Below are 26,802 nucleotides of genomic sequence, written 5' to 3'. Positions count from 1 at the left end.
AAAAATCCTACTAACTAGCTACAAATTAGCAGAATTCTGACTCACTAGTGCAGCCAAAAGATAGTCTCCCTACTTCCAAAAGACTATTGTGTGCAGTGTTGCTGTCATGCTTTATCTCAGGGGCAACTGCCTTTAAGTAGTGGGTCAATGATCCTTCCATATAAAGTTCATAAAGAGCTTTCACATCTCTCTGAATGAAGGGGGTGTGGTGGGTGTGACTCAATAGGATTCATGCTCCTAAGTCATTTGTGCACTTTCCAGAATCCCCCCTTAATGTAGATCTCAGAGTAGGACAGGATTTCTGCATTACTCAGACAAGTGATGTGATACTAGTCTTGGAAAGTTACTCATGGGTTTTTATTAACTGAGTCTGTCAAGAAGCTCCAGACATTGGTCAGAATGATGGAAGCTAAGGTGGAGAAGACCTATTAGGTCACATACAGTTCATCTCCCAAGAAGCCAATGCAGGCTTGTTCCCTTTTTAGTCTTTTAGCCTGTTTAGTTTTGAATGTCACTTCCCAGGGGTGGCTATTCCGCAACTCAATAAATCTCACTGTTAGGAAATTGATCCTGATAATCAGTCTTTTCCTTTTCTTAATTTGATCCCAGGACTCATAGTAATGTTGTCTTGGCTACCCTAAGTATTCTTCCTTCTTCCTTGGGACATACACCCTTCATTTATTTGTACACTGTTCACCTACACACGGAAATTTCATTCTAAGCCCGTTTTTACTGGCTTATAGTGTTTTACCACTACCCATGTCTCAGTCCTAGATGCCCCAAATCATAGGCATCAACCCATAGGAGCACCCACAGAAAAAAATGAGCCTGTGCTTACCACCTCCCAGCAGCCAGCGCCTCCCCCCTGCCGGCAGCCCTGCTGATCCACTTCTCCCGCTCCCTCCCATCGCCTCCTGCCTGCTGTAGATCAGCTGTTCTGCCTCGTGCAGGAGGAGCTGGGAGGGAGGGAGAAGAGTGGGGAAGGGGCGCACTCAGGGGAGGGGGTGGGAAGTGGCGGCGTGGGGGTGTGTGGCCTTGGGGGAAAGGGTGGAGTGGGGGCAGAGCAAGAGCGGGAAGAGGGGGGTGGGGTCAGAGTCTGAGGCGGAGGGTTGAGCACCCCCCAGGTAGAGAGGAAGTCAATGCCGACCACTGTGAAATGACTGCAGATTTTACTTGCAGAGTCTCTGGAATCAGTGTGCTTCATCGTTTCTGGTCAGCAAAAAATCCAAAAAGCAGACAAACAGCACTATTTTCGTACCCCCTGCTCTCTTTCCAGCATACAACTTACCTTTTAATGGTTAGTGTATTTTAACCATACTAAAATCATTACATGTTATAACAAATGAAAGCTGCATAGTTTAATTGGAAAATAGGTCTGCTGTTAGCAGAAATGCACAACCATCTTTTTCACAGGGCCAATTCTCTCTGGGTCCTCTATGGTAAATATGCAGGATACTCAAGACCACTAAGAGCAGGTGCAGAAGCTAAAAGTTGGGTGACAGCTTTTGAGGAACATTTTCAGGTATAAAGAAACCCAACATTTCTTGATCCCCTAAAAATGTCTTTTTCTATCAGCTGCCATGATCCTGCCTGTAACACTTTGTGCTAAGCCAGCCACAGAAGTTAAAGGGTGAAAAGATTTATTTTATCATCTAGGTCCTTCCCTTGAAACAGACCTCAAAAGAGGATTATGTCCCTTTGATTACTTGTCAGTTGGCACTCTCTGCTGTATTGATCAGACATGGACCAAATCAATGTTATATGTAACTGAAACACAAACTCACTGGAAACTCGGTAGGAAACTCAGAGAATCATCCAGAAACCTACAAATTAAAGGTCTCCTTCTGTTCCCACGGAAGTCAATGTGAGTTTTGCCATTGAGATCAGCAGACCAGGATGGGGCCCAAAATGCACAAGAATGGGAACAATAAGATGGTGCCTTACCCCGGTGGGTGCATTGATAATGGAAACATTATATCCATATTGAAATGTCCCTCCAATTCCAACAGCACAAACAGCCAGAAACAGTGTCCAGCTGGGCAGCTATAGAAAGAAACAAAGAATATCCAGGGCATGAGACATGATGGAGCCTAGACTATCAGTGTCATTTCAGTCTCTAACCAGCCTGGGAGAAAAATCCAGAACACCAATTCATCATTTATGTCTGGACTCAGAGCATTTAGGTAGAGACCTAGCCACATTTCACATAAGTCTGTGGTAGAAAATGCATTTCCCCTTGGCTTGGCAAGGAGTGTTCCCATTAGATGTGAACAGTTATCTGAGGCTCAAAAGCCTTTCTGTGTGATGTTAAGGACAATGCAGGAACAGCTTCAGTGAAACTAGAGCAGAGATGGTAACACACACTGCCTTTCAGTAACACCAAATAATTGCACACATCTCCTAAGTGGCAAGCTGGAATCTAGGAAACAGAACAGCAGCTTTGCTTGGTACTTTGAGGGCATGTGACTGCCTAAGCTGATAAAACGCCTGGTTCTCACAAAGGCATGTCTATCTAGATAGGTTCTAACATATCTAATAGAGGTGAATGGCTTTTAACTATTAATGGATTAACATTAATGATATATTTTAAAAAACAACAAGGGGGCATAGAGCCATGAAGGATCAACCCATGGTCCAGAGGTTTTTCTCTTGCACTGAAATGCAGAGGCAGAAATAAGGCCCTTGTTCTATAATTGTGACCCATGAGGCCACTCTGTGCAAAAAGACTCTCACCAGCCATTGCAGGGTGTTTCTGTACTTTTATTTTTAATGAGAACAGTGGGTTTAGAACTGTGCCTTCATTTAACCATATGCAGAATTGTTCTGTTGCCTCTTGCTCTTCTCTTTTCACAGCTAGAAAAAAGATCATTACTAATAGCAACTAAGAATGCTGAAGACAGGGAGGTTGCCCACTATGGCCCATATCTGGAGGCGTTGTGTGGGGGTGGACACGCAGGGCCACATGCCGCCCCCCCCTAGATTTCTGCCACAGTTTATATATATATATATATATTTTTTTTTTTGCAGGGAGGGGGTTCAAAACATGAATGCACGTAGTTTATTTCAAAGCAGAGATGCCAGCAATAGCGAGCTGCTCCTCCTTTGTCCTCCCCCTTTGCAGGTTCAGCTCATGCTGGCGCTAACCCACAGCAACCCTCCAGCCAGGCCAATGGGGCCACGCGTGTGGGGCAAATTCCGCACTTGCCCGAGGCTTGCAGGGCTGGGCCTACAGTGGGGTCACCGCCAGCCCATGGGGCAGGGCACCTGCCCTGGTGTTTGTTTGGGACTCACTCAGGGACCTCGTGGGATATAACCAGAGCCATGGAGTGGCTAATGCACAGGAGCTCCAGCCAACAGGACCTTGGAAGTCAGGCTGGAAACCACCCAGCCTCCAGGGGCTCCCACGTGTGGGTTTCGTTGACTCAGAGCTGGCCCCATGCTTGGTCACATGGTGCCACTGGGCCCTTCCCTGCACGGCCGCTGGCAGAGCTGAGCCAATAAATTGACTTCGGAGGCCGGGTGAAGGCAAGAGCAACAGCCGGGTGCTGCAGGGATGCAGGCTGAGGGTAAGGGGAGTGCCTGCCCATGGTGGGCCATGATGTGAGCTGTTCAGGAGTGTGGCCAAACCTTTAAATTGTGCTCCTCCCCCCACTTTCAACGGTTACGTGTCACCTCCGTGTGACTCACACAGTGCTGCAGCCAAATCGGACAACAACCACCAATTGTTGCTCTTGTCTCATGATTTCTTACTTGTACAGAATTATTATTTTTATAATTAATCACTTGATGGATTAACTCATTACTGGCTTCTACTCTTAGAAATGTCCCCACATTCTTCTTATGAGCACGACAAGTCTTTACAATGCTAACAACACTGTATTCACTCTAAGGCAAAAAGGTTTCTGTTAGCACCTACCATAGCCATAGGGTCACTGTTCTGGACCTACAGCATATGGACACAAAAAAATCGTTGATGCTGAGTAAACAATAATAACAGTTATGCAGACCAAGCCCTCCAAAAATGCAGCATCAGTGAGGAACAGTGCAATTCAACAGGCTCGGTATGGAAACAGGAGCCACAACTCACAGGTTCTATTCCCAACTCTGTTACTGCCTCCTTGTGTTACCTGAGTAAGCCATTTAAACCACCCCGTGCCTCAGTTTACCATCTGTAAGACAGGGATTTTAACCTTCTGTGTACTTGGAACTCTACAGACAAACTGATAAGAATTATTATTTTATTGCTATGGAAGCATATTCATTGCCTTATTTAATTTGAACTAAAGCTGTTACATTTTGGATTGAATCCTTCTTATAATCTGCACTGAGACTCCTAGTTCAGTTCTGATTTTTTTTTCTGAAAAGCTCCCTAAAGGAACATCTGGTATTGGAGGCAAGATTAAACACCACATGGTTACAGGGCTCTATTCTTTAAAAAAAAGTAACAAAATCAATAAGGTACACACATGTCATACAAGTAACTGTGTGATCTGATGATTGTCCTTCCTTGCCCATTTCTTCCCTTCTCTGTCTGTTTATAACTCTCACTTGCTATGTCATGTTGAGTTTAGAGCTATGTTCTTCAAAGGAGGAACCACATCTGTACTTGTTGTGGGAGCTGCCCAGCCATGACATTTTGTGACATTACTGCATCCATTTAGAAAGATGACACTAACCAAAAGGCTGCTCCATTTAACTTCATGGTGGGGCTAAGGAAAAGTTCAAGAAAAGTTCCACGACAACCTCCCTTTATGTGGGAGAAAAATCTCAAATCCATTTCCTTATAAGCCTAGTTATTTCCTTTGTGAGATTCTGATTTAAAGGTACAGCAGAAAACAACTGGAGAATGTTTCACTTGCAAATCATTAGTAAAGTTACAAAACTCCATACCCCGCAGGCATCTTTACCAGTAAGGATAGTTCTGCTTACCTTGCTGGGGCTTCTAGGACCTTTCACCAGAGACTGGCATTCCATTCTTAGTATTAGGCTGGATTAGATTTCCCCTGCACACTTTAACAAGCTACAGTACAAGAATGAGAGGTGCCATAGAAATTGAAGTTATTATTAATTATTATTATTTGCTATTAGTGCTAATGTAAGAAAATCAGGATTCTTTATTCCAGCTCTAGAACTCCAGCTTCTTCCCTTCGGAACAGTTTTTTTCTTATGGAAATGTTCAACTCTCTCATAAAGTCACAGTTTGAAGAACTCTCTCAATAAACCTTTTGACATTAAAATCGCTTCATTTCAGTCACTCAGGGAAACATGCACATTAGCTGCCTGTTAGTTATGGGCAATATTTTGGCCAGTAAAGAAAGCAAAAGGACAGTTACCTTGTGATTTGCTGTCAAGTCTCCCACTGTCGATGATCCTGTAATAGTTTGCTTACTGCATTCCATTGATTATAGGCTGAAGAGTGGAGTTAATAACATAAAAAAAGTGTGAAACCAGAAGACCTTGTCCCTAAACACAACTCTTTAATCTGCTGGCCCTTCAGGCACAAGTAGGAAGCAATGAGCTTCTCATCTGACTAGGATTTAACTCACTGCCTAGAATAACTGAGCCAGATCTGAACTAACACGTGGCACCAGCTCTGAGGTAGGATAATTACTATCAGATTCTGTAAATACTGGAAGCTTAAAAAGTATGGGATAAACGCTCAAAATAATAAGGAATCTATTTAGCTATTTATTTTATTTTATTGTCCCCAAGCAACTTTGCTGAGAGGTTTCTTAGCCATGCTGGAAGATGGTGAGATTCAGCACTCAGCAGACCAGTATTTCCTTTACCATTTTGTCATGTATATAGGAAGGTCACTGGAGACTGACCATTCTGAGTGCGTGTTGAATAATAAAAGCCTCAAATTCTATCTTTTGATATGCTCATGGAGCTTCCATTAATGTCAGTGGGGATTGTGGCTGCAAATCCAAGGACAGAATTTGACTCTTAGTTGTAAATTAACAATACTTTATTTATAAGCAAACAACAATTTGCTAATCTGACACCCAGTGCCTGGAACAAAAATATAACTAAACTTTCTCTATACCTCTTAATTTCACTTTTGAAATTTAGTTTAATCCAGGTTGAATTAGGCAAAGTGCCAATGAAAGATCATGTGATAGTCAGCAGAGCAGCTGAACTGGGTACAGATGAGCTACAATAACATTTTATTTTCCTTTCCTTTTGTATAAGCTTGTTGCTTATGAAAGACACCAGAATGACAAGCCTGGTGCTGATGTCTTCTATTGACACACAGCATTGACAGTGGCAGGACAAGTTTTCCTCACATTGCTTTACCAATGTGCCCTGCCCTGCCCACATGGGGACTCCTTCTAATGCTGAGTAGTGATTTAATTATTCATGGACAAGTAATTTTTGGCTTCTCTGCTCAGAGTGGCCAACAAATAGGCCACTTATAGTGGAGGGTTTTTTTGTGATGTGGAAACTTCTGCACTAGAAAACAAACTAATTTAATCTAGTCTTGATACACACCGGGCACTAGAGGTGAAGTACTCCTTTTTGCAATCAGTAGCATATAAAAAGTATCCTGCCACCTCTTCCATACATGCAAAGTAAATTATCGTTACTAAAATAGGAATTAGGCTGTTGAGGGGTAAATAGGTTATGGCTAGCAAGGATAAATGCATGTAATTGCTGTGGGAATTTATGGTCTCATCCACAACTACTAGAATATGGGACTCCTAGTTGTTCATTAGTAGCTATACATTGTCCAGATAGAATAATGGCTTACTTACCTTAAGGCCACTTGCCCTGCCCTCCAACCAGGCAGAAGCATGGAAAGATGGTTTCACAATGCTCTGCTACAGAAGAACTAGTGGGGAGTCTGCTAAAAGCAGACATTAAAAGGGAATTTATTCTGCACTATGTTGCCAATGAATGGATTGCTTCTGTCAGTTTTGCTGCAGGCATGAGCTGGTACCAAATGGTAGGATATACTTAGGCTACCTTCTGCTATAGTAATGTGTAGTCACGTCCAATGACAACTAACTTATTAGTGGTGCATTAATGGGGCACACTGGTGTTTGATATTGACCTCCTGACCACAGGCCATAATGTCTGTCCTGATGAAGAAGACACAGATCCTGCAGTTGTTTTTACGGTTAGAGGGTTTCCTTCAAGAACAGAAGGGCAAGAAACTTACTATTTTTTTTTAATTAAAGCTTAAATTCCTGAGAAACTTAGTGGGCCACCAAAAGTGTAGAAGGGTGTGAAGGTCTGTCCTGTCTCTGTCAGCTTCTGGAGGTGACCCCAGCCCTGCAGTGAGGGATAAGGCTTCCAAGTGTCTTGTTTTTGACACTAAAAGTACAGTTACTGGAGTAACTGCAATCAGCCTTCCTGCCAAGAGGGCGGGAAGAGCAGCAGCTGCTGCTAGAGCCTGGAGGAGCTACTCAGCTGCTGATGAAGAGAACTGGCTAGCTCCTGTACCTGGGTCTACCCTACACACCATATTGTTCATAGGGATATTGTTCTGATATGAATATGGCATAACTAAGATGTGTTCCATGCAAGGATCATGTGAGATATCTTTGGAAAGGTTATGATGTACTGACTATGATTATCCTATTTGTATTCATGTATCATTTCTGTATCTGTAGTTAGGAATATTGACTATATATCATATACAAAAGTGTTTGCACCTGGGGAACGCCCACCAGACAGTGGGCAAGCAGCCTGGATGGACCATTAGAGAGAACAATCTGACTTTGAAGATGCTAATCTCTCCCCTTCCTGAGAAGCTTTCTGGGATGCTGCTTTGACACTGCAGGGTCATGTGATCATGTCACCTAGTACTGGACCTTTTTCCACTAATAGGAGGTGGGGACCAAACTGGGAAACAAAAGATTCCCACCATATGTGAATCCAATTTAAGGCAGTGAAGTGAGTTAATCTTCACTGGTCTTTACTGAATCCTCCTCCAGGATGACTGCTGAGAACATCTAAGAAACAAGGACTGATGGGGTGGAGAAGAGCTGAGCCTGGTCTGGAAAAGATGTCTGGCCTGTGAAAGAAATACCTGGAGTTTTAACCTACAAGCAAGAGCAGCTTGTCTTCAAGAACCTCTGCAATCTGCAACTAAGCAACATTTAGGGTGAGAAATTACTACTTGTAGTCAGTTTCTTTAGTGTATTAAGCTTAGTTTGCATGTTTGCTTTATTTGCTCAGTAATCCACTTTGATCTGTTTGCTATCCCTTATAATCACTTAAAATCTATTCTTTCTAGTTAATAAACTTGTTTTGTTTTCTTTAAATCAGTTTGTCCAATTCATAACTGGGGAAGGCTGGGGGGGAAGCTGCGCACATCTTCTTCCACGTTGAGGGACGAAGGTGATTTTCATGAGCTCACGCTGTGTAGGTCTCTGTGCAGTACAAGACAACAAAATTTTGGGTTTGCACCCCAAAGGGGGAGTGCACTTGAGTGCTGGGTAATTCCCTTGCTGATTCTTCCCATGCAGATCTGATCTCAGTGTCTGTGTCTTTCCCAGCATGTCCCAGCCTGTGTGTGTGCTAGAGGAGGCTCGAGGGCCTGACTCAGCAGGACAGGGTGAGGGAAACCAGGTTGGTGGAACGGGAGGGATCAGTAGGACTCCAGTACATCAGGTGGCACCCCAGAAAGGGGGGGGGATCCGTCACAGAGAGATAGGTACTGGTGCCACCACCACCTGTCCCTCAAAGGGACAACACTCCTTTTTTGCCAGATAGCTGGACAAACGAGTTTCCCTTTCTTTACTTCTGACTATTTGATGAACTAGTTTTAAGAGAACCCTGTAGCAAAATCAGTACATTAGTAATTATAAAATCCTTTGTTATGCCTAAAATCTATGGAAACATATTTTTTAAAGTATCAGAGGGATGGCCGTGTTAGTCTGGATCTGTAAAAGCAGCAAAGAGTCCTGTGGCACCTTATAGACTAACAGACGTATTTGAGCATGAGCTTTCGTGGGTGAATACTCACTTCGTCAGATGTGGGTATTCACCCACGAAAGCTCATGCTCCAATACGTCTGTTAGTCTATAAGGTGCCACAGGACTCTTTGCTGATATTTTTTAAAGTTGGTGAAATTTCACAAACATGTCTATTGTTATGGAGATCACACAAAGTAAATTAGTGTTCCCTCCCTTTTTCTAAAAGCAATGAACATTGTTATGAACACACTAAACCTCTGTGACTGATTAATTTAAAATAATGTCTTTGTTTCAGTGAGTTAAATATGTAGTAATCTGGAATTATTACTTTATGAAGGCTTAAGAGTACATTTAAAATATTAAATCATCTTAGAAATACTGATTAAGAAAATGTAAAACAGAGAAGAGCTGCATCATATATTCCATAATATTTAATGTTGTATTCAGCAAGACAGTTGACTTGCCCTTACTACAAAGATTTTGCAAATAAATCCCTGACAAACCTCAGGGTATCTATCAAAAAACCTGTGACTGACATTTTTTATTCCCAAGTTCAGCGCTTTTAATTAGGTACCTTCTGCATGTCCAGTCTTCACCATCTGGCATGCAGTGGAAAACATGCTCCATTTTCTTTAGAAAGAAATTGCAGAAGAGTGTTTTTTTTTCAAATGTCATTTGCTTCATTTGTGTTCAGGGATTTGGCTGGAAGGGGATGATCAGGAAGGGGGAGGGAAGAGAGGAGGGAGACAGTGGGGCCTCGGCAGTGTGGGGGCAGGGCCTGGGACAGGGCAGGAGTGGAGTATAGGCGGGGCAGGGTCACAGGCAGAATAGGTGGGTTGCGGAGCTGGCCTCCCCAGGTGGCATCTTCACCCACTGCCTATGACAGCAGGTAACAGTGGATTTGCTCCTGCACTCCCAGCGCACGCTGCAGTCTCCTTAGACAGGGCCATAGTCACAGAGCTGAATGTGCCGGTGCCACGCATGCTGCACGAGTAAGGTGACCATTTTTTTCAAATTTAAAACCAGGACATTTAAAATAGCTCAGCCAGCATGAGTAATAGTTGCTGTCGTAGAATATAAGTTGAAAACATTTTGCGGAGTATGCTTATCTTTTTTTTTCTTTAAGTGAAAGAATACAATAAAATGTACTTCTTTTATTTATATTATATATTATGAAAGTCATTTTGTGAAAAAAAACCAAATATTTGATATGGGTAGATTAGTACATAATTGTATACTTAGGATTTTGGGATCCAAGTAATAAAGAAACAAGTGTAGCAGTAAAACAAAATGGTTTTAATAAAAAATGGTACCAAATTACTTAATCTACATTCCTAATTTTGCTGCTTATATTTTTGTGAAGAGTGGATTGATTTTAATAATAATTTGTTTTCCTGGATGTTTTTATAAAATTCCATGCAAGTTTGGTTAAAATTATATTTAGTAATTAGCAAACATTTCAAAGTTTCAACATGTAATTGAGTTTTATCACTGGACCAGATATTGTTCATCAAAGAAAAAAGACGTTCGGCAGGTGCATTGGTTCCTGGTAAACAGAGACAATATTCTACCAATTTGCCAATATTTTTGTAGGAAACATCATTTTCACTGAAGGCTTTGAATATTTCAATCCATCTGTTCGATACTGGTACAGAATTTTGTCTCCAGTGAGTAATTTTTTCATCTGTAATGTAGCGCAGGACAAAGCAGGTTTCATTAAACAGTTCATCTTCTACTAAATTGATTTCAGAAAAATACTGAAGAATGTAATCACTGCAAACTTGAATGTTGTCATGGGTGAGTTTAGTGTTTAACAAAACCCAATTGAATTTTTCGGTATGCTTAATAGGTCCTTCCCATTCCTCTAGATATTGAATACATGTGTCATAAAATTCTACCACTTTTTCTTTGAAAATAGCAGGTTTTAATATGCCTTCTTCCTCAAGCTGCTTCAAATTTTGCCGCACCTGTAACGGCAAGAAAACGTTTGCTTTTCTGTCAGCTAATTTTGTTTTTAAGTCACTGTAAATATTGCTAGTTTTTATAATAGAAATCTCCTGTCCTTCTATTTTCAAAATAGCATTGTGGAACATTGATGACACGTTATGCAAAAAGTAAAGCCAGGACTCTGTCTCTGAATTATCAAAATAATTTGTGATAATTGTGGGGCTCTTCTCGTTTGAGGCAAAATATGATTTTAAGGCAGGATATATTTGTAGGACGCGCTCAATCGCGGGTCATAACGCCAACCATCGTGTGGCACTGTATCCCAAGACTTTCTTATATTCGATGTCCACGAATTCACAAAATTCTTTCAATTCATTAACACGCACTGTATATATATAAAAGTATGAATAAATCTTGGTGATGAAAGTTTGCACATCAATTGGTACACAGTCGGCTGCAGTTTGTATAGCATTGTTCAAAATATGAGCGGCACAACCAATTCCCACAAGCTCTCTTCCACCCAAATTTGATTTCAGCTTGGTAAAAATGTTATTTTCCCCACTTCTTCGCATTCCTCCAAAGTTAGTATTGGTGTTGTCAGCACAAAATCCAAGTACCTTGGTATCTAAACAATACTTTTTTAACATTTCCAAAATATAATCAGTAACTATGTCAGATGTTTCGCCTGGCAAATCTCTTACTTCCAAAATTTTGACGTGTATTCCAGACTGGTATGAAAAATATCTTATTATTATGGGAATCAACTTTACTTCCTTGTGGTTTGATGCATCCGAATAAATAGAAATAAAATTTGCAGCATCTAAATCCTCTTCCACTAACTGTTTCGCATAAGGCACCAGCACATCGGTAACTATTGCCTCGCATTTTGTTCTAGAACATGTAAACCTGGCATCAAAACATGTTTTAATCAGTTTGCAGGTACAATCCATTGATCGGAATGAGTGATTATGCATTACTGTGTGGTACGCCCATAAACCTTCAGCTGCAGCTAGTTTTCTTTCAGCATCTTCAAATCGTTTTTTCTTAAAATATGATGTCACGCTCGTACTTGCAATTGCTGCAGACACGGCCCGTTTATGTTTGACTGTTTGTATGTGGTTTTCAATGTCGGTTTTTCTACTGTTTTGCAATAGAAAATACACTTCTGCATTTTACACATTCTACCTCACTATTGTCATTATTAGTACTTGCTTTGATGAATGTATATTTCGATTTTAACTTGTCATTGAAGACGCACTTTCGTCGTTTTGGCACCATAGGTGTCCAAAAATAAACAATTATTACAAACTTCGTCGGATGTCGGTCTTGGTCCGAGGGGGCGAAGTCACTGGTCCAGGATCGAGGGGGGCGAAGATGCCGGTCCTGGTCCAAAGGGGCGAAGGCGTCGATCCTGGTCTAAGGGGGCGAAGTCATCGGGTCCTGGCGAAGCAGCGAGGTGCGCCGTTAAAACAGTGGAGTGAAAAGCTCGAGTAACCGAGAGAGCGCGGAGCTCTGAGGGCCAGTGTCACGGTCCGAAGATGCCAGATCACTGGTGCCTGTCCTGTGCTGCGGAGGGCCTTTTATAGTCCGAAGCTAACACCGAATTGGTCGATTTTGGCGGACCCTGTGTGATGACGTCATCATCGAGTTCCCACGGTCGGGCTGTATGTAATGCGTGGGAGTATTATCGAAGAGTCGCCGCGGCCACAATATAGTGAGAGTGCGTGTGCTGAATGCCGAGTATTGCCGAGATCCAACGACGAGAACCGTCGTGTAAAATAAAACTAAAACTAGGATAAATTAATAAAATTGATTTAGGCTGGTTTATCAAGGATTGATTTGATGTACTCAATCTTTTGATAAATTAATAATTTTTGATTTTGTAGTCCTAAACTGTACTGGTTACATCTCACAACTAACCAGACCAATGTCCAAAAAACCAGTACTGTACTGGTAAAACCAGTACGTATGGTCACTTTATGCACGAGAGAGAGGGTGCAGGGGTCTCTGCGGGGGCAGGCCAGGCAGCTCGGTATCCTTTGCTGCCTCGTCCCTCCCTCCCCCAGGCTGTGAGCCTGGGCTGCCATCCAGCACAGGGGCACCAGTTTAGTAATACTGCGTAGGGCCCCATAAATGCTAAGGACGGCCCTGACTCCCAGCACGCCCCAGTATGCACATGGGTGTGAATACACACCCCGGAACTACAACTCCCAGCATGCCCCAGCTTCAGCCATTTCCCCCACCGGAACTACAACTCCCAGCATGCCCCAGCTTCAGCCATTTCCCCCACCGGAACTACGACTCCCAGCATGCCCCAGCTTCAGCCATTTCCCCCCACCGGAACTACGACTCCCAGCATGCCCCAGCTTCAGCCACACCCCTCCCACCGGAACTACGACTCCCAGCATCCCGCGCCCGCTGTGCGTCTTCTCCGGCTGCGGAGAAAGGCCTGGAAAGGAGCGGGCCGGCCTGGGGTGAGTCTGGCGCGGGGTGCGCGGATGGGGAGTGACAGAGCGGCCGGGATCCTGCCGGGGGGAGCAGGTTGCTGGGGAGGGGCCCGGGGACATGTGGGAAGGGGGGGGGGTTGGGTGTGCGGGATGGGGAGAGGAATGGGGATGTGGGGGGAGGGGATTGGGTGTGGGGGGAATGGGGAGAGGGTGTGGGGGATTTGTGGTGGGGAGGGGACTGGGTGTGGGGGGAATGGGGAGAGGATGTGGGGGGTTGGGTGTGCGGGATGGGGAGAGGAATGGGGATGTGGGGGGAGGGGATTGGGTGGGAGGGAAGGGGACTGGGTGTGGGGGGAATGGGGAGAGGGTGTGGGGGGTTGGGTGTGCAGGGTGGGGAGAGGAATGGGGATGTTGGGGGAGAGGATTGGGTGTGGGGGATTTGTGGTGGGGAGGGGGCTGGGTGTGGGGGAATGGGGAGAGGATGTGGGGGGTTGGGTGTGCGGGATGGGGAGAGGAATGGGGATGTGGGGGGAGAGGATTGGGTGTGGGGATGTGTGGGGGGAATGGGGAGAGAGGATGTTGGGGGGATGTGAGGTGTGGGGAGGGAGGAGGGTTGGGTGCAGGGAGCAGGCCATAGTGAGAGGTAATGCGGTGACATTAGGGCGGATTACTGCTGTTTATAGCGTGGAGCAGGTTGATGGGGAGAGGATGGGCTTGGGGAGATTTTTCTTTTTTTGCAATTTTTTTTCCTTTTTATTAAAACATTAGTGGAATACACCTGAAGACACCGCAGAGGTATAGCATGTTACCAGTTTAATTTTGTAAGCCAATTAAAACATTGTTTCAGTCAGTTGAGTTCCAGGTATAAAAATCTGAAATTTTAAATGATCTGCAGTCCACACTGTGATGGGAAAAATGCTAATTTACCATTTCCTGTAAATTGAGAATTTTCCCATTGCAATTATGTCTTATGATGAGGCAAGGTGGCTCTAAGCCCTTTTTATTGCAACTTGTTTTGTGGCGATTGGGGCAGTGGCCTTAGACTGGACTATTGCTTGTACAGGGAATGGTGAGGGTAGGGTGACCAGACAGCAAACGTGAAAAATCGGGACGGGGGTGGGGGGGTAATAGGAGCCTATATAAGAAAAAGACCCAAAACTCGTGACTGTCCCTCTAAAATCAGGACATTTGGTCACCTTAGTTGAGGAACCTCACTCAAGGTCTATCTTAGTACCACCAGTGTTTCTGAAATGGGTTTTAAACTCTGGAGTAAGTAATGCCATGCCATTATTTGCTGGTGCTGTTGCGCCCTCCTACGCTCCAGAGCACCTTTTCTGTGTCATTTGCTGGAGATCGTTCCAGTGAGAGTCTGCATTTGTTTTGTGTATATTACTGCTGTAAACTGCAGCTGGCATTAAACCTCTTTACAGTGGGTCTCTTAGGTCTGGTCTACACTAGAAACTTTTGCCAGAAAAGTAATTTCACACGTGTGGGTGATTTTTTTGTGTTTTTTAAAATGACATTCTTATACTGACAAAAGCCCTAGCATAGACTCAGTTATGCTGCCAGAAAATGCTTTTGCCAGTATCACTTAGGGCCGGTCTGCATGGAACTGTAGCTTACATCGGCATAGCTACGTCTCTCAGGGCATGAAAAATCCACACCCTTGAGAGACTTAGGTCTTGTCTACACTGCCACTTTACAGCGCTGAAAATGTCTTACTCAGGGGTGTGAAAAAACACACCCCGAGCGATGCAAGTTTCAGTGCTGTAAAGTGGCAGTGTAGACAGTGCTGGGAGTCACGCTCATGGGGGTGGGTTTTGTACAGCGCTGGGAGAACTCTCTCCCAGCACTGGTGCCGCAACTACACAGCCAAGTTAAAGTGTTGGTGTGGCTGCGTTTTAACATTGGTAGTGAAGACAGACCCTTTGGCTATGGCTACACTATGCAGGTTTTAGTGACATGTCATGAACAGTGCTGACAAAGCACTGTTCACACCAGCGGTTTTCATCGGTGAAGCTTTTGTCATTCATGGGGGTGTTTTTTTTAAACATACCTGAATGACAGAAGTTTTGCCGATTAAGTGCCAGTGTAGAAATCTCCTTACGCTCTGTCTACACTGTCAATTGAAAGACACAACTTTTGTCCTTCAAAGATGTTCACACACACACACACGACAAAAGTGTTGTCAGGGACAAGCGCTGGTGTGAACATTGCTTTGTTGCTCCTGCCAGCAATGCTAACACCTCTTGTTGGGGGTGGAAGCTTTTTTCAGCAGGAGAGCTCTCTCCTGCTGACAGACAGTGGCTATACCACGCGTCTTTGCGGCACAGCTGTGTCGCTATAAGCTGCATAGTGTAGACATAGCCATAGTTAAGCAGACTTAACCCCTGTTGTAGATAGCACCAGGTCAGCAGAAGAATCCTTCCCTTGATCTAGCTCCCATCTCTGAGGGAGGTAGATGACCTACAGCGAGTGGAGAACCCCTCCTATTTCTGTAGTAGTTGTCTACAGTTAGACCATATCTACACTGAAAAGTGACATAGCTGAGTCGACTTAACTTAGGGGTGTGAAAAATCCACACCTGTGAGTGACATAGTTGAAGTGACCTCCTCCCCCCGCCCCCCCCTTACAGACAGTGGTATGTCAAGGGAAGAATTCTTCCATTGACTTAGCTATCTTCTCTCTGGGAGGTTAATTAACTACAGCGCTGTAGCGAGTGTCTGCACTGAAGTGATAAAGTGGCACAGCTGCAGCTGTGCAATTGTAGCATTTTAAGTGTACACATAACCTTAGTTTGTTGGAGAAACTAGTAAATGATGCCAGCAAAATAACTCTTTTGCCTGTATAACAGCATCCACACTAGGGTTCTTACTGACGTAATTTTATTGTTAAAACAAAATCGTACCCTAACCAACAAGGCCATGCCAGCAAAATCTCTGATTATAGACCTGGCCTTTTCCTCACTGATGCTTATGCAACATGTTTGCTTATAGTCACAGTGTTCTGGGTTGGTTTGTCTTTTCCCGCAGGTACAGATGAAAATGGCAACCTTGGGCAGATCCTTTCAAGGAGTTCCTCCTGTGGAGTTACCACAGGCTCCAGCAACTCTTCCTGACAGTATCTTCCAATCTGGAATCATACAGACTGAATCCCAGCCTGGAGCTGTTGGTCATGAATATCCCCAACAAACCATGGTGGTTATGGCAGGGAACAGAAATAATATAGTAGAAGGCTCTGACCTCAGCAGCTCATACTTGCAAAGTAACCTGGACCTTGCCTCCCTAGCTGCAACTGGAAGCTATAATGAGGGCTTGACTGTTGCAACAGTTTCTTTCACAAACAGTGAAAAACCACCAGTCTTATTGCAACAGCAGAATTGCACCCAGTAAGTACAAAAATAAACAAGGGAAAGGTGGGGGATAGCATCTCTTATCTATAGTATATTTTTCTGAATGTCTGAGTTTTCATAAAGGCTCTAATTTTTCAGTTCTTGTAATTTTTTCAGTATTATACTGGGATTGAGAATTTTGTACTGTCCTGTTTCCTTCCTTCTGTTTTTCTTACTTCCTACCCCACCAATAGGATTAGGGTGTGTCTCAGTTGTCTGGGGAACAAAAGGATGTTTACATTTACATAATTGAATGCTGAAATGTGGACTTGATTTAAAAGCTATAATGTTTTTACTGCTTTCTTTCCGTTGGATTGGTGGCTTTCGCTCTCCAGGTGTGTTGTAGCACAAGGACATCAGTGTTTTGAATCTGCAGGATCATTGTGGTGTAATTGCACTTTGTGATGGATAGGCCCTCGATGTTGAGCTGCATAATTCGCAGTGATAGGCGTATTTGAGGTAAGGTATGGGCCATTATTGCCATTGTTTTATGACCAGGAAGTCCTTTAAGTTCCAGGATTTTGCTGCAGTGAACTGCATTCAACCACATGTTGAGGTTCAAACCCTGCGATGTATCACAGAACAATTGCCCCTTTCATGCTTACAGTGGTGGTACAAAGGGATCCACACAGATACTCTAAAAACATTAGAAAGGCTTTCGAATCTTAACATTCAATTATAATCCCAGCCCGTTGCTTCTCAAATGCCATACAAAAGAAGACTGCTGCATTCTTTTTAATGTGGATGAAAAGTGTGTTTATCCAGATCAGTATTACACTGCAGATTTTTTTATTTTTCCATTTGTGTGATTAGTTTGATTAATGTGCCATTAAACCATGTTAAGAGACTAAAGCTGTACAATTGGAAAAAGACAAATACAGTGCCCATCTTTAAAAAAGGGAAGAAAGCGAATCTGGGGCAATACAGCCTCACCTCAGTCCCTGGAAAAATCATGGAGCAGGTCCTCAGTGAGTCCATTTTGAAGCACTTGGAGTAGAGGAGGATGATCAGGAACAGTCAACATGGATTCACCAAGGGCAAGTCATGCCTGACTAACCTGATTGCCTTCTATGGTGAGATAACTGGCTCTGTGGATATTGGGAAAGCGGTGGATGTGATAGATCTTGACTTTAGCAAAGCTTTTGATAGGGTCTCCACAGTATTCTTGCCAGCAAGTTAAAGTAGTATGGATTGGCCCCCACCCCCAACTACAGAAAGGATGTGGAAAAATTGGAGAGAGTCCAGTGGAGGGCAACGAAAATGATTAGGGGGCTCGGGCACATGACTTAAGAGGGGAGGCTGAAGGAACTGGGCTTATTTAGTCTGCAGAAGAGAAGAGTGAGGAGGGATTTGATAGCTGCCTCCAACTACCTGAAGGGGGTTCCAAAGAGGATGTAGCGAGGCTGTTCACAGTGGTGGCACTGAGCAATGAGCAAGTGAGGGAGGTCTAGGTTGGAAATTAGGAAAAACTGTTTCACTAGAAGGGTCGTGAAGCACTGGAATGGGTTAGCTAGGGAGGTGGTGGAATCTCCATCCTTAGAGGTTTTTAAGGCCCAGCTTGACAAAGCCCTGGCTGGGATGAATTAGTTGGTGTTGGTCCTGCTTTGAGCAGGGGGTTGGACTAGATGACCTCCTAAGGTTTCTTCCAACCCTAATCTTCTATGATAATTAAGCACTCACTTCAAGAAACAGGAATGCTTCAGGAAAAATACATCTATTCCTTTCTCACCTTCCCCCACAAACACAGTAAGAGAAAGAAACTGTCATGAACATCAGCAAAAGGCAGCTGAGCAAACCCTGTTTTAGAGTGTTCTGTCTTTATTTTTGGGAGAAAAAATACATGTCAAGTTCAGAATGTCATGCTTCACACTTATCTGAACTTACCTTCTGCTTTGGCCATCATGGTTGAGACTAGTTACCAGATGATCCAAACATTGCCCTATTTCAATTATATTCAGGTAACTAATTTCAAGAAGAGATTCGTGAAGGTAAACTGCTTCCCTTTATACTCCAACTGTTTTCGTTTTATTTAACAGATTTGTTTCTAGACTAATGCATCTTTGGCTCTCTTTTTCCCCTCATCTGATTATATCAAGGTGACCTGCACACTGAAAGCCATGGAACATAACCCACCAGCAACATGTGCTTTAATTTTCTTGATCACGCTCAATTCCATCCAAAGGTATAAAATACTGTTAGTAGTCAAATAACTGTTCATTCTCCCTTTCCAGAGTTTCTCTTCGCTGTGGAAAGAAGCATAAACTAGAGGAAGAGGTGGATGGGTAAGTTAAACTTGTCTTCAGTGACTTGCTTTTGGCCTGATTCACTCTCTGTCCTATGTGGTGGAGGGAGGTGGATGGTGCGTGATCCAGGGTAGAGCTCAAAAGATTGTACTGTGCTTAGGTGAGGAAATCTTTCCCAATACTACAACTGTTTGGAACCATTCTCAGTTGCTTTTTCCTGAACATAAACAGAAACCTTGAATCCAGTCCAGTTTGTATAATACAAATCTAACTGAATGTGTGATACTGATTTTCTTGAAAAGGCATTTTTGTATTTATGAGGAGCTAAAATTTCTTCTTGTACATTGGAAGTGAAGTCTTTCTCAACAAAGTATGCAGCTCTGTAGAAATAGGTGTGACAGACAAAGCTCTTAATAGTTTTTTTTTTTTTAACAATGTCAGAGATTTCTCTGTTGCCAACTATAAATTTGCTTGGTTTCCTAGTTGCCCTGTGAAGAAGAAGAGACTGATTGAAACTGTTCGCTACTCTCCGAATCCCAGCACTGAAGAGATTCTCTGTGCAGGTCAGCAGGCAGCTGGGGAGGTAGCAAGGCAGTGCATTGGTAGTCTTCATGAAGCTGGCTTGTTAGAAATTCCCTGTGAAGATATGGATCAGACAATGGGGGAACATCAGTGCGAGGTTGCCCGCAGGAAGCTTCAGGAAATTGAGGACAGGTAAACGCAGGGATTGAGTAGAGTGGATTTTTTTCCTAGCTTTCCCTTTATTCATAGGCATTGTCTAAGGGATAACTGAGTTTATTGTAGTAGGGTGGCAGCACCACTGTAAGTAGGGTTGAGACTAGCTTACTGTTTAACAGCTGTGTTTTTTTTTTTTAAGTGCTCTAAAATCCACGTGGTGACTTGGATTGTCTTGATAAGAGCTTTACCTCATGGGAATCTGGGATACAATGACTGGTCCAAATTTGAGGTAATTGTGAGCAAGGCATTCTCAAGATAAAGCCCCCTTCAAAAAAACCAAAAAAAAATCAAAATTTTACAGTTCTTAACTTTATTTTGACACACTGGGGGCTCAAACTATGCCTCTTATCCTCCTCGAATTGGTGTTATGGGGTCCGGATTGATTTCAGCTAGTGTCCGGCACCCACTGCCCCTTTGAGGATGCAAGTATCAGAGGGGTAGCCGTGTTAGTCTGGATCTGTAAAAGCAGCAAAGAATCCTGTGGCACCTTATAGACCAACAGACGTTTTGGAGCATGAGCTTTCGTGGGTGAATACCCACTTCGTCGGATGCATGTATTACAGTTATTCAGGGTTAAAGTTAAATTTACAATGTGGCACAAGGTAGAGAAAGTTGCAAGCCAGAATTTTGCAGGCAGCCTGTCATCATAGTAACTGGGAAGCTCAGGGTGACATCCTGTAGCCACCACACCTTAGCAACACCCATGTACTACAAATTAAAGTCCTGCCCTTTGCAGCTTGCTGAGAATGTGTTATGCACATTAGTTGCTTTCTGCCTGCATTACCTAGGGGTTCCTTCTGGAAGATTTGCCCCTTAAAGCAAAGCTTCTGGTTTGAGATCTTGTATTCCAAAGTGTTCTAAAATCCTCATGCATGCTCAGATTTTACTTAAGTATTGTCAAGGAATGTAGAATAATTTAAGAGAGGAAAGATTGAATGAATGATGGTAACAAGAAGCAGCATAAAGGTAATGTACCCATGCCACGTGTTCAGGAAATGGGTGAGGAACAGTGGGACTATCTGTCTTACATCTGTGACCCCCATTATTGTATTATTTGAACACCTGTCTTTAATGTATTTATTCTCATGACACAGGGAGGGAGGTGATAATGTCTCCATTTTACAGATGTGGAACTGAGGCACAGAGAGATGTAAGTGATTTGCCCCAGAGCTGAGAGTTGAACCTGGGGTCTCTCAAGTCCTAGGCTAGTATGCTAGCCAGTCAACCATTCATCCTTTCTGGCTGGGACTCTTGTCAAAGGAGTTGTTGAGCATCAGGAAATGCATTCATAGTAGAAGGCCTTTTTATAAAGTCTGGTATACGGTCGACTACTGTAGCACAGGATACTGTTGTCAATCAAAAGAGTAACAAACTTTATGATGATCTTGGAAAAATAAATACAGAAAACAAAATTGAAATTTCAGTAATTCATCCAGTCTGCACAAACCAAGGATTCACACTTACCAGTTTCATTTTCCAAAGAACTGTAGCTCTTGTGGAAAAAAGGGTCCAAAGAAAATTTAGTCATATGGTTTTCGGTTACAGTAAACTTCAAAGTTGGTATCCCCCCATCTCATCGCACAAACTACAGTGAACACTTTAAAATTATACTTCAACCCACCAGTGGCTTAAATATGGGTGCACTCAGTGTTCCGGGAGGGTACACAGTGCTGCAGGTCAACCTTAAGTCAGTGTTAACAAAGTTCTATAGCAGTGAGTTGTACCTTTTAAATTGATTAGTTTGTGATGTGAGATCTGACGTTTGTAACACCTATCTGGATCTTCACTGTGAGGTCCATAGTGGACTACATACAGGATTCTTCTGTTTGCCCTTTTCTAGGATTTCAGGTGCTCTGCTGGGGTACATCTGTGGGTATTCTTAGAAATTTATATACAAGAGCTTTACCAAAAAGGCAATTCTTGCAGTGCATCCTAAGTGGTCAAGCTTTGGGTCATTCTGATCAGTACCCTGAGCCACTGTAGCATGGGGTCACCAAAATTCAGGACCTTTCAGAGCAGATGAAAATAATCTTTGAAGCTAAACTACAGGGAGCTGAGAAGATGAAATTGCTGCTTAACTCAATGTTAATTTTATATTGTGTGGTTGAACTGCATACTCTCCCCTGAACGGGATTCAATTAGCAGTAGGTATACATATTTGTCCGTGATATGGTCAATAATAAGATGTATTATTTCCCCCTTTCCTGCCTCCATTCGTAGGATAATTGATGAAGATGAAGATGTTCATGCCGATGGGAATACTAGCAATCTGCCCACCCTTGTCCTGTCTGATACTCTTCAAAAGGGGCTGAGGAGGGATTTTGATCAAGTCCTGACAAAAAAAATAATAGAGTCCATGTAAGTTCTGGAGGAAATGTTGGAGCTACACAGATAACATACCCAAATAGAGAAAAGGGTTTTGCCTACAGAGTCCATCTCTCCTCTGTTGAGCAAGACTTGATTTCAAACTGTAATTCTTTATAGCATTACTGTTGGAAGATTCTTTGATAATGTGTTTGTGATGTACTGTATCGTGTAGCAGAGCATTATGTGTAGTTGCTAAAAATAGGGTACTTGCAATTTACAGTAGAATGCTGAATTCATATAGACTAACATAAGAACATAAGAGTGGCCGTACTGGGTCAGACCAAAGGTCCATCCAGTCCAGTATCCTGTCTACCAACAGTGGCCAATGCCAGGTGCCTCAGAGGGAGTGAACCTAACAGGTAATGATCAAGTGATCTCTCTCCTGCCATCCATCTCCACCCTCTGACAAACAGACTAGGGACACCATTCCTTACCCATCCTGCCTAATAGCCATTAATGGACTTAACCTCCATGAATTTATCTAGTTCTCTTTTAAACCCTGTTAGTCCTAGCCTTCACAACCTCCTCAGGCAAGGAGTTCCACAGGTTGACTGTGCGCTGCGTGAAGAAGAACTTCCTTTTATTTGTTTTAAACCTGCTACCCATTAATTTCATTTGGTGGCCCCTAGTTCTTATATTATGGGAACAAGTAAATAACTTTTCTTTATTCACTTTCTCCACACTACTCATGATTTTATATACCTCTATCAGATTTCCCTCCCTCCTCCTCTTTTCCAAGCTGAAAAGTCCTAGCATCTTTAATCTCTCCTCATATGGGACTCGTTCCAAAACCCTAATCATTTTAGTTGCCCTTCTCTGAACCTTTTCTAATGCCAGTGTATCTTTTTTGAGATGAGGAGACCACATCTGTACGCAGTATTCAAAAAACTCTGTATGCTCCCTATAATACATAATGTTATATACTCTCTCAATTTCACTAACCTTATAGCCTGCCGTTGTTCATATATGAAGGTTTCCATATCAAGGGAAAGGTCTCATAGTGTGGTGAACAATAGTGAGCTTCATGATTGGTGCAGTGGGAGAGAATTATTATTTCATGTTGTTGTACATGGGGTTAGAATTGAGAATAATGGAATGAACTTAAGAAAGGGGAATGTATGATGAAAATCAGGAAAAACTGCTGTTAGGCCGTGAAAGGAGGAAAGGAGGAATTGGAACTTTCTCCAGAAGATTGGACAAAACACTAATGCATGTGCTTTGCGGGACACTTCTCCACAGACAGTGACTTAAGTGGATGATGAAATTAGGTGGTTTTCATTTGTCACAGCTGTTATTGAAAGAGTTTTGATTAAACTAAGACTCCATCCCTTCTAGGAGCCGTCCCTCCATGGAGCTGGTGCTCTGGAAACCTCTCCCTGAATTCCTCACAGACAAACTGAAATCTGTTTCTGTTGCTAAAAACTACAAGCAGCAGGGGACAGAAGGGTGCCAGGCTAAGCAATCAAGTCTTGGAGCCGCCTTCCAACCACAAACTGAAACATTCTCTGAAGCACAACAAACTGTGATGTCTCCAGGACTATATAGTAGCTTGGGAACATCTGGATGTGTAGAAGAGGAGATGGAATTATAGAAGCCAGATTTCAGGCTGAAATGATGAATTTCTGAAGGTTTCAGTGGCTGATTTTTGACTCCCTCTACCTTCCAGGTATGAGGTGTGGACCTGAAGTTGTTGTTGTTGGGGTTTTTTTTGTTTTCTGATAACAACCAGAAGAATCTGGAGTTGGACAGTTGCAACTTTAGGAGACTGAAGAAAAGCTTTATAGTCTGTTAAAAGCAGCATCTTTTACAAGAAGTCCAGTGGCCTGTTGAGCAAGGAAGAGGTTCTCCAAATGGCTTATTAGGCCTGTCCTCTTAGTTGCCTTTGGTAAAGAGTGAAATGCAGAGATCGAATGCAACAGTGGTTCAGACTACCCCTTATACTTGGTGAGCCATTAAGACTTTGGGGGATATGCTTGGCTCATTCTATTAGCTTCATGAGAGGTTACTCAAATGTATTGAAAGGAGAAGATATCTCTCACTAGTTACAGGAAGAAAAACAATCCCTCCATCTACTTGGCTTGGCCTTAAAATGTAAATATAGAAATTATCTGTGCTGCAGTGTGATAGGGGGTGACAAGTTATAACTGAACAGTAGACTCGTATGGTCTAGTTTTGGTAGAAAGTTAAATCAGTGACTCAGCTGGAAGTCGGTTACTAAATTTAGCCTAAGGGCCAGTTAAAAATGTTCAGTTTTCTCTGAGCTAGTAAAGCAGAAGCCTAGAGGATGTTCTCAGCTGATTGGTTTGGCATTTTTACCTTGTGCTGCAGTTTTCCCTTGGTCTGAATCAGATTGGAAAGCCAGACATGACCTTTGGTAATATTTCTGACACAGCTGGTGCTGAATTTACTGACACCTTTTGATTTTAATCTTGATAAATGATAACGTTTGACTCCGATACAGACGAGCTGCTTTACCAGCTTTGGGTAAATGTTGTCTCAGTAAGGGCCAAATCCTATTTGCCATACATGACTAATCTCAAACTGAGTGGCACTACTTGCATTAGTAGAGTGAGCAGAATTTGGCTCTAAGTAAACCTGGACTTAGTGGTTTATGTAAACCAGAAACACTTGTGTTATTAAAACTATACTCTGTTTTTCTGGAGTTTCAGATTGCATCTGGATTATTAATTTATACTGCAGGAATTTATTCCAGCTAATGGTACTGCAGGAAAGGAATCCAGTTAGCTACTTATTAGAAAATAGTACAAAAATGTATCAGTATGCAGTAAACCAAATAATCTTCTCAGTCAACAAAGAGTCAGTCTCAAGGTTTCCTTGGAGACATCTGAACTGAGGTTCCCCTCGTGAAAATACTCTTCTGGGTAAAGTATTAGGATGGTAATTCCCAATCTGTTCGCCTTGACTTCCCCCATACTAGAAGGAAGCCCATGCAATGGCTCCTCAGCAAAGCAGCTTTAGATTTATTGGAAAAGCAACTATCTACACTTCTTTGCTTAGCACAACACCGTAATGGTTTATGTGGTGAGACATTCTTCTAGTTAAAAACCCATCATATGTATTTTAATATCAAAGCTTTAATTTGCAGTCAGCATTTCTGCTCCTTTGTCTGGCAGTGGCATTTTATGTGAGAGGAGACGTTGTTTCTGACATGGGCATTTGGGGGTCGGTAGAGAAGTTCCATTTCTGTTAACTCAGTTTTCTATCCTGCTCTTCTTGCCCAAGATTCTGAAAGAGCTTTAATGTTTAATATTTAAACAAATGTTTAAGAAGTACACACTAAAATTATTCTGAAGTTTGAACCAGCATTGAAGTAGGCTGGAAACTGTTGTATAACTTGACATCTGAAACCTTGATTTCTGTACTGAGCAAATGTGTGCAGCTTTCTTCTGCTCTTGTATCTAATTTTTTGTGTGAGGTTGGTGAAAGCCTCTTATATGTAGTATGTAAAACATCTCATGTGAATGTCATTAACCTACTAAACAGACTTAAATTCCACAGCATCTGAGAGGCTGCAGTGTTACTGTGTATAAAATAATCAAAACAATGGTAGCTGGAGGGAAGACGACATTGTCCACTTTGGGAGGTTAGAAGGTGTTGCAGTGCTTCCAAACAGATATCTGCTCTAAGCTTGTATGACTTTGGAAAAGGTTCAGAGTTCAGATTGCGCTTATCTGATGGCTCTGGTCCTAAATTAATTGAATGAGAAGAAGGAAATATTCATATGTTTAATGGAACCGTCTTGCCAATACTTAAAATTATGGTACAGAGGAGGAACATGGAGGACATTAGAAAGCTGATAAGTGTGAAACCCAAGTAGGGCTCTTCTTTTCCTCTTAAAAATATTACTTGATTTTTAAAATCTGAATTTCCAAAGGAAAAAAGTATAGATACTGTGTCTATTTCTGGTTTTAACTCCTTTGCATATCACATGTGTGCCAAAGGTGGCTATTCAGATTATGTTTCCTCCTTAAATTCTTTGCTGATGCAGTTTCCACTGAGCCCTAATACTACTCTACCACTTGAGTTGAGATTTCTCAGTGGATTATTGGCAGTGTGTTTATTGGCCTAAGCCACGGGATGACTTTATATCTAAAGCAGTTCAGCTTTAATTAGCAAACATCTAATTTGGTTTTCAGAGGTCTTTTCTGTTTTATATTAAGGGGGAACAGTTCAAAGCTCTTCTTGTATTGATGAGGGAAAGGGAACACTGCTTCCCATCCAGAAACTAAATGGAATGCTAATTGAACTGAAATTTGCTTCAAGGAAACATTTTAAGATGTGGGCGGCTGGAGTCTTTACAGTTCAGTCTATTGTTAGCATTCTTAAAAGTTTTTTTTTTTTTGTTAGTTCTGCATGTTAAGTGAGATGGCACAAATGGTGCAGTACTGGGAAAATCCTTGCTGGATGCTTTATTTTGAAATATGAAAGATCTCATTCTGGTCTGTCTTCTGTTGGGACCAAATCACCATTTGTATGTCATAGTTTTCAATAAAATTTTTAATTTTTTTTAGATTGCTGTGCAACGTTCTTGCTGTAAAACACACTGGAAATTAAGACAAAAGCTAGACAGGTGGAGTTTAGTTAGGTTTGAAAGAGATGCAGAAATTAGGGTAAAGTACCCTTCCTGCGTCTGTAGCTCATTGTGCAGCCTAAATAGGAGTTCCATTTGAGACACTGAAATCCTCCTTTCTGCCCCTTTGCTGCGTTCATGGTATAATGAAAAA

At 42.5% G+C, this 26,802-nt stretch overlaps 2 protein-coding genes across 2 annotated transcripts in view; one reads left to right on the top strand and one right to left on the bottom strand.

The window, feature by feature from the left end:
• LOC123351060 (solute carrier family 2, facilitated glucose transporter member 11-like) overlaps positions 1–4,974 on the bottom strand; it is a 30,383-nt gene extending 25,409 nt beyond the window's left edge. The window contains exons 1-2 of the mRNA XM_044990202.1: positions 4,930–4,974; positions 1,945–2,043 (exon numbers count right to left, since the gene is read on the bottom strand). Of these exons, the coding sequence (XP_044846137.1) occupies positions 1,945–2,043; positions 4,930–4,974 (144 nt within the window). The remainder of the gene's footprint in view (positions 1–1,944; positions 2,044–4,929) is intronic.
• An 8,262-nt stretch (positions 4,975–13,236) lies between these two features.
• On the top strand, positions 13,237–26,590 carry CCDC117 (coiled-coil domain containing 117). The gene is made up of 6 exons (XM_044990288.1): positions 13,237–13,345; positions 16,351–16,706; positions 18,941–18,991; positions 19,436–19,666; positions 21,911–22,048; positions 23,393–26,590. Exons 2-6 carry the CDS (start codon positions 16,357–16,359, stop codon positions 23,646–23,648), a joined length of 1,026 nt encoding a protein of 341 aa, XP_044846223.1. The 5' UTR covers positions 13,237–13,345; positions 16,351–16,356; the 3' UTR covers positions 23,649–26,590.
• Positions 26,591–26,802: the final 212 nt, after the last annotated feature.

Source organism: Mauremys mutica, chromosome 16 (assembly GCF_020497125.1).
Source record: "Mauremys mutica isolate MM-2020 ecotype Southern chromosome 16, ASM2049712v1, whole genome shotgun sequence".
NCBI lineage: Eukaryota > Metazoa > Chordata > Testudines > Geoemydidae > Mauremys > Mauremys mutica.
Note: the sequence above shows the minus strand (reverse complement) of the source record. Positions and strands in the feature narration are given on the sequence as shown.

Bases quoted from the DNA above. Each gene is read 5' to 3' on its own strand.
- CCDC117 (XM_044990288.1), top strand. From the start codon at position 16,357: ATGAAAATGGCAACCTTGGGCAGATCCTTTCAAGGAGTTCCTCCTGTG. The intron at 19,667-21,910 runs GTAAACGCAGGG...CTCCATTCGTAG, and splicing joins CTTCAGGAAATTGAGGACAG to GATAATTGATGAAGATGAAG. The intron at 22,049-23,392 runs GTAAGTTCTGGA...CATCCCTTCTAG, and splicing joins AAAAAAATAATAGAGTCCAT to GAGCCGTCCCTCCATGGAGC.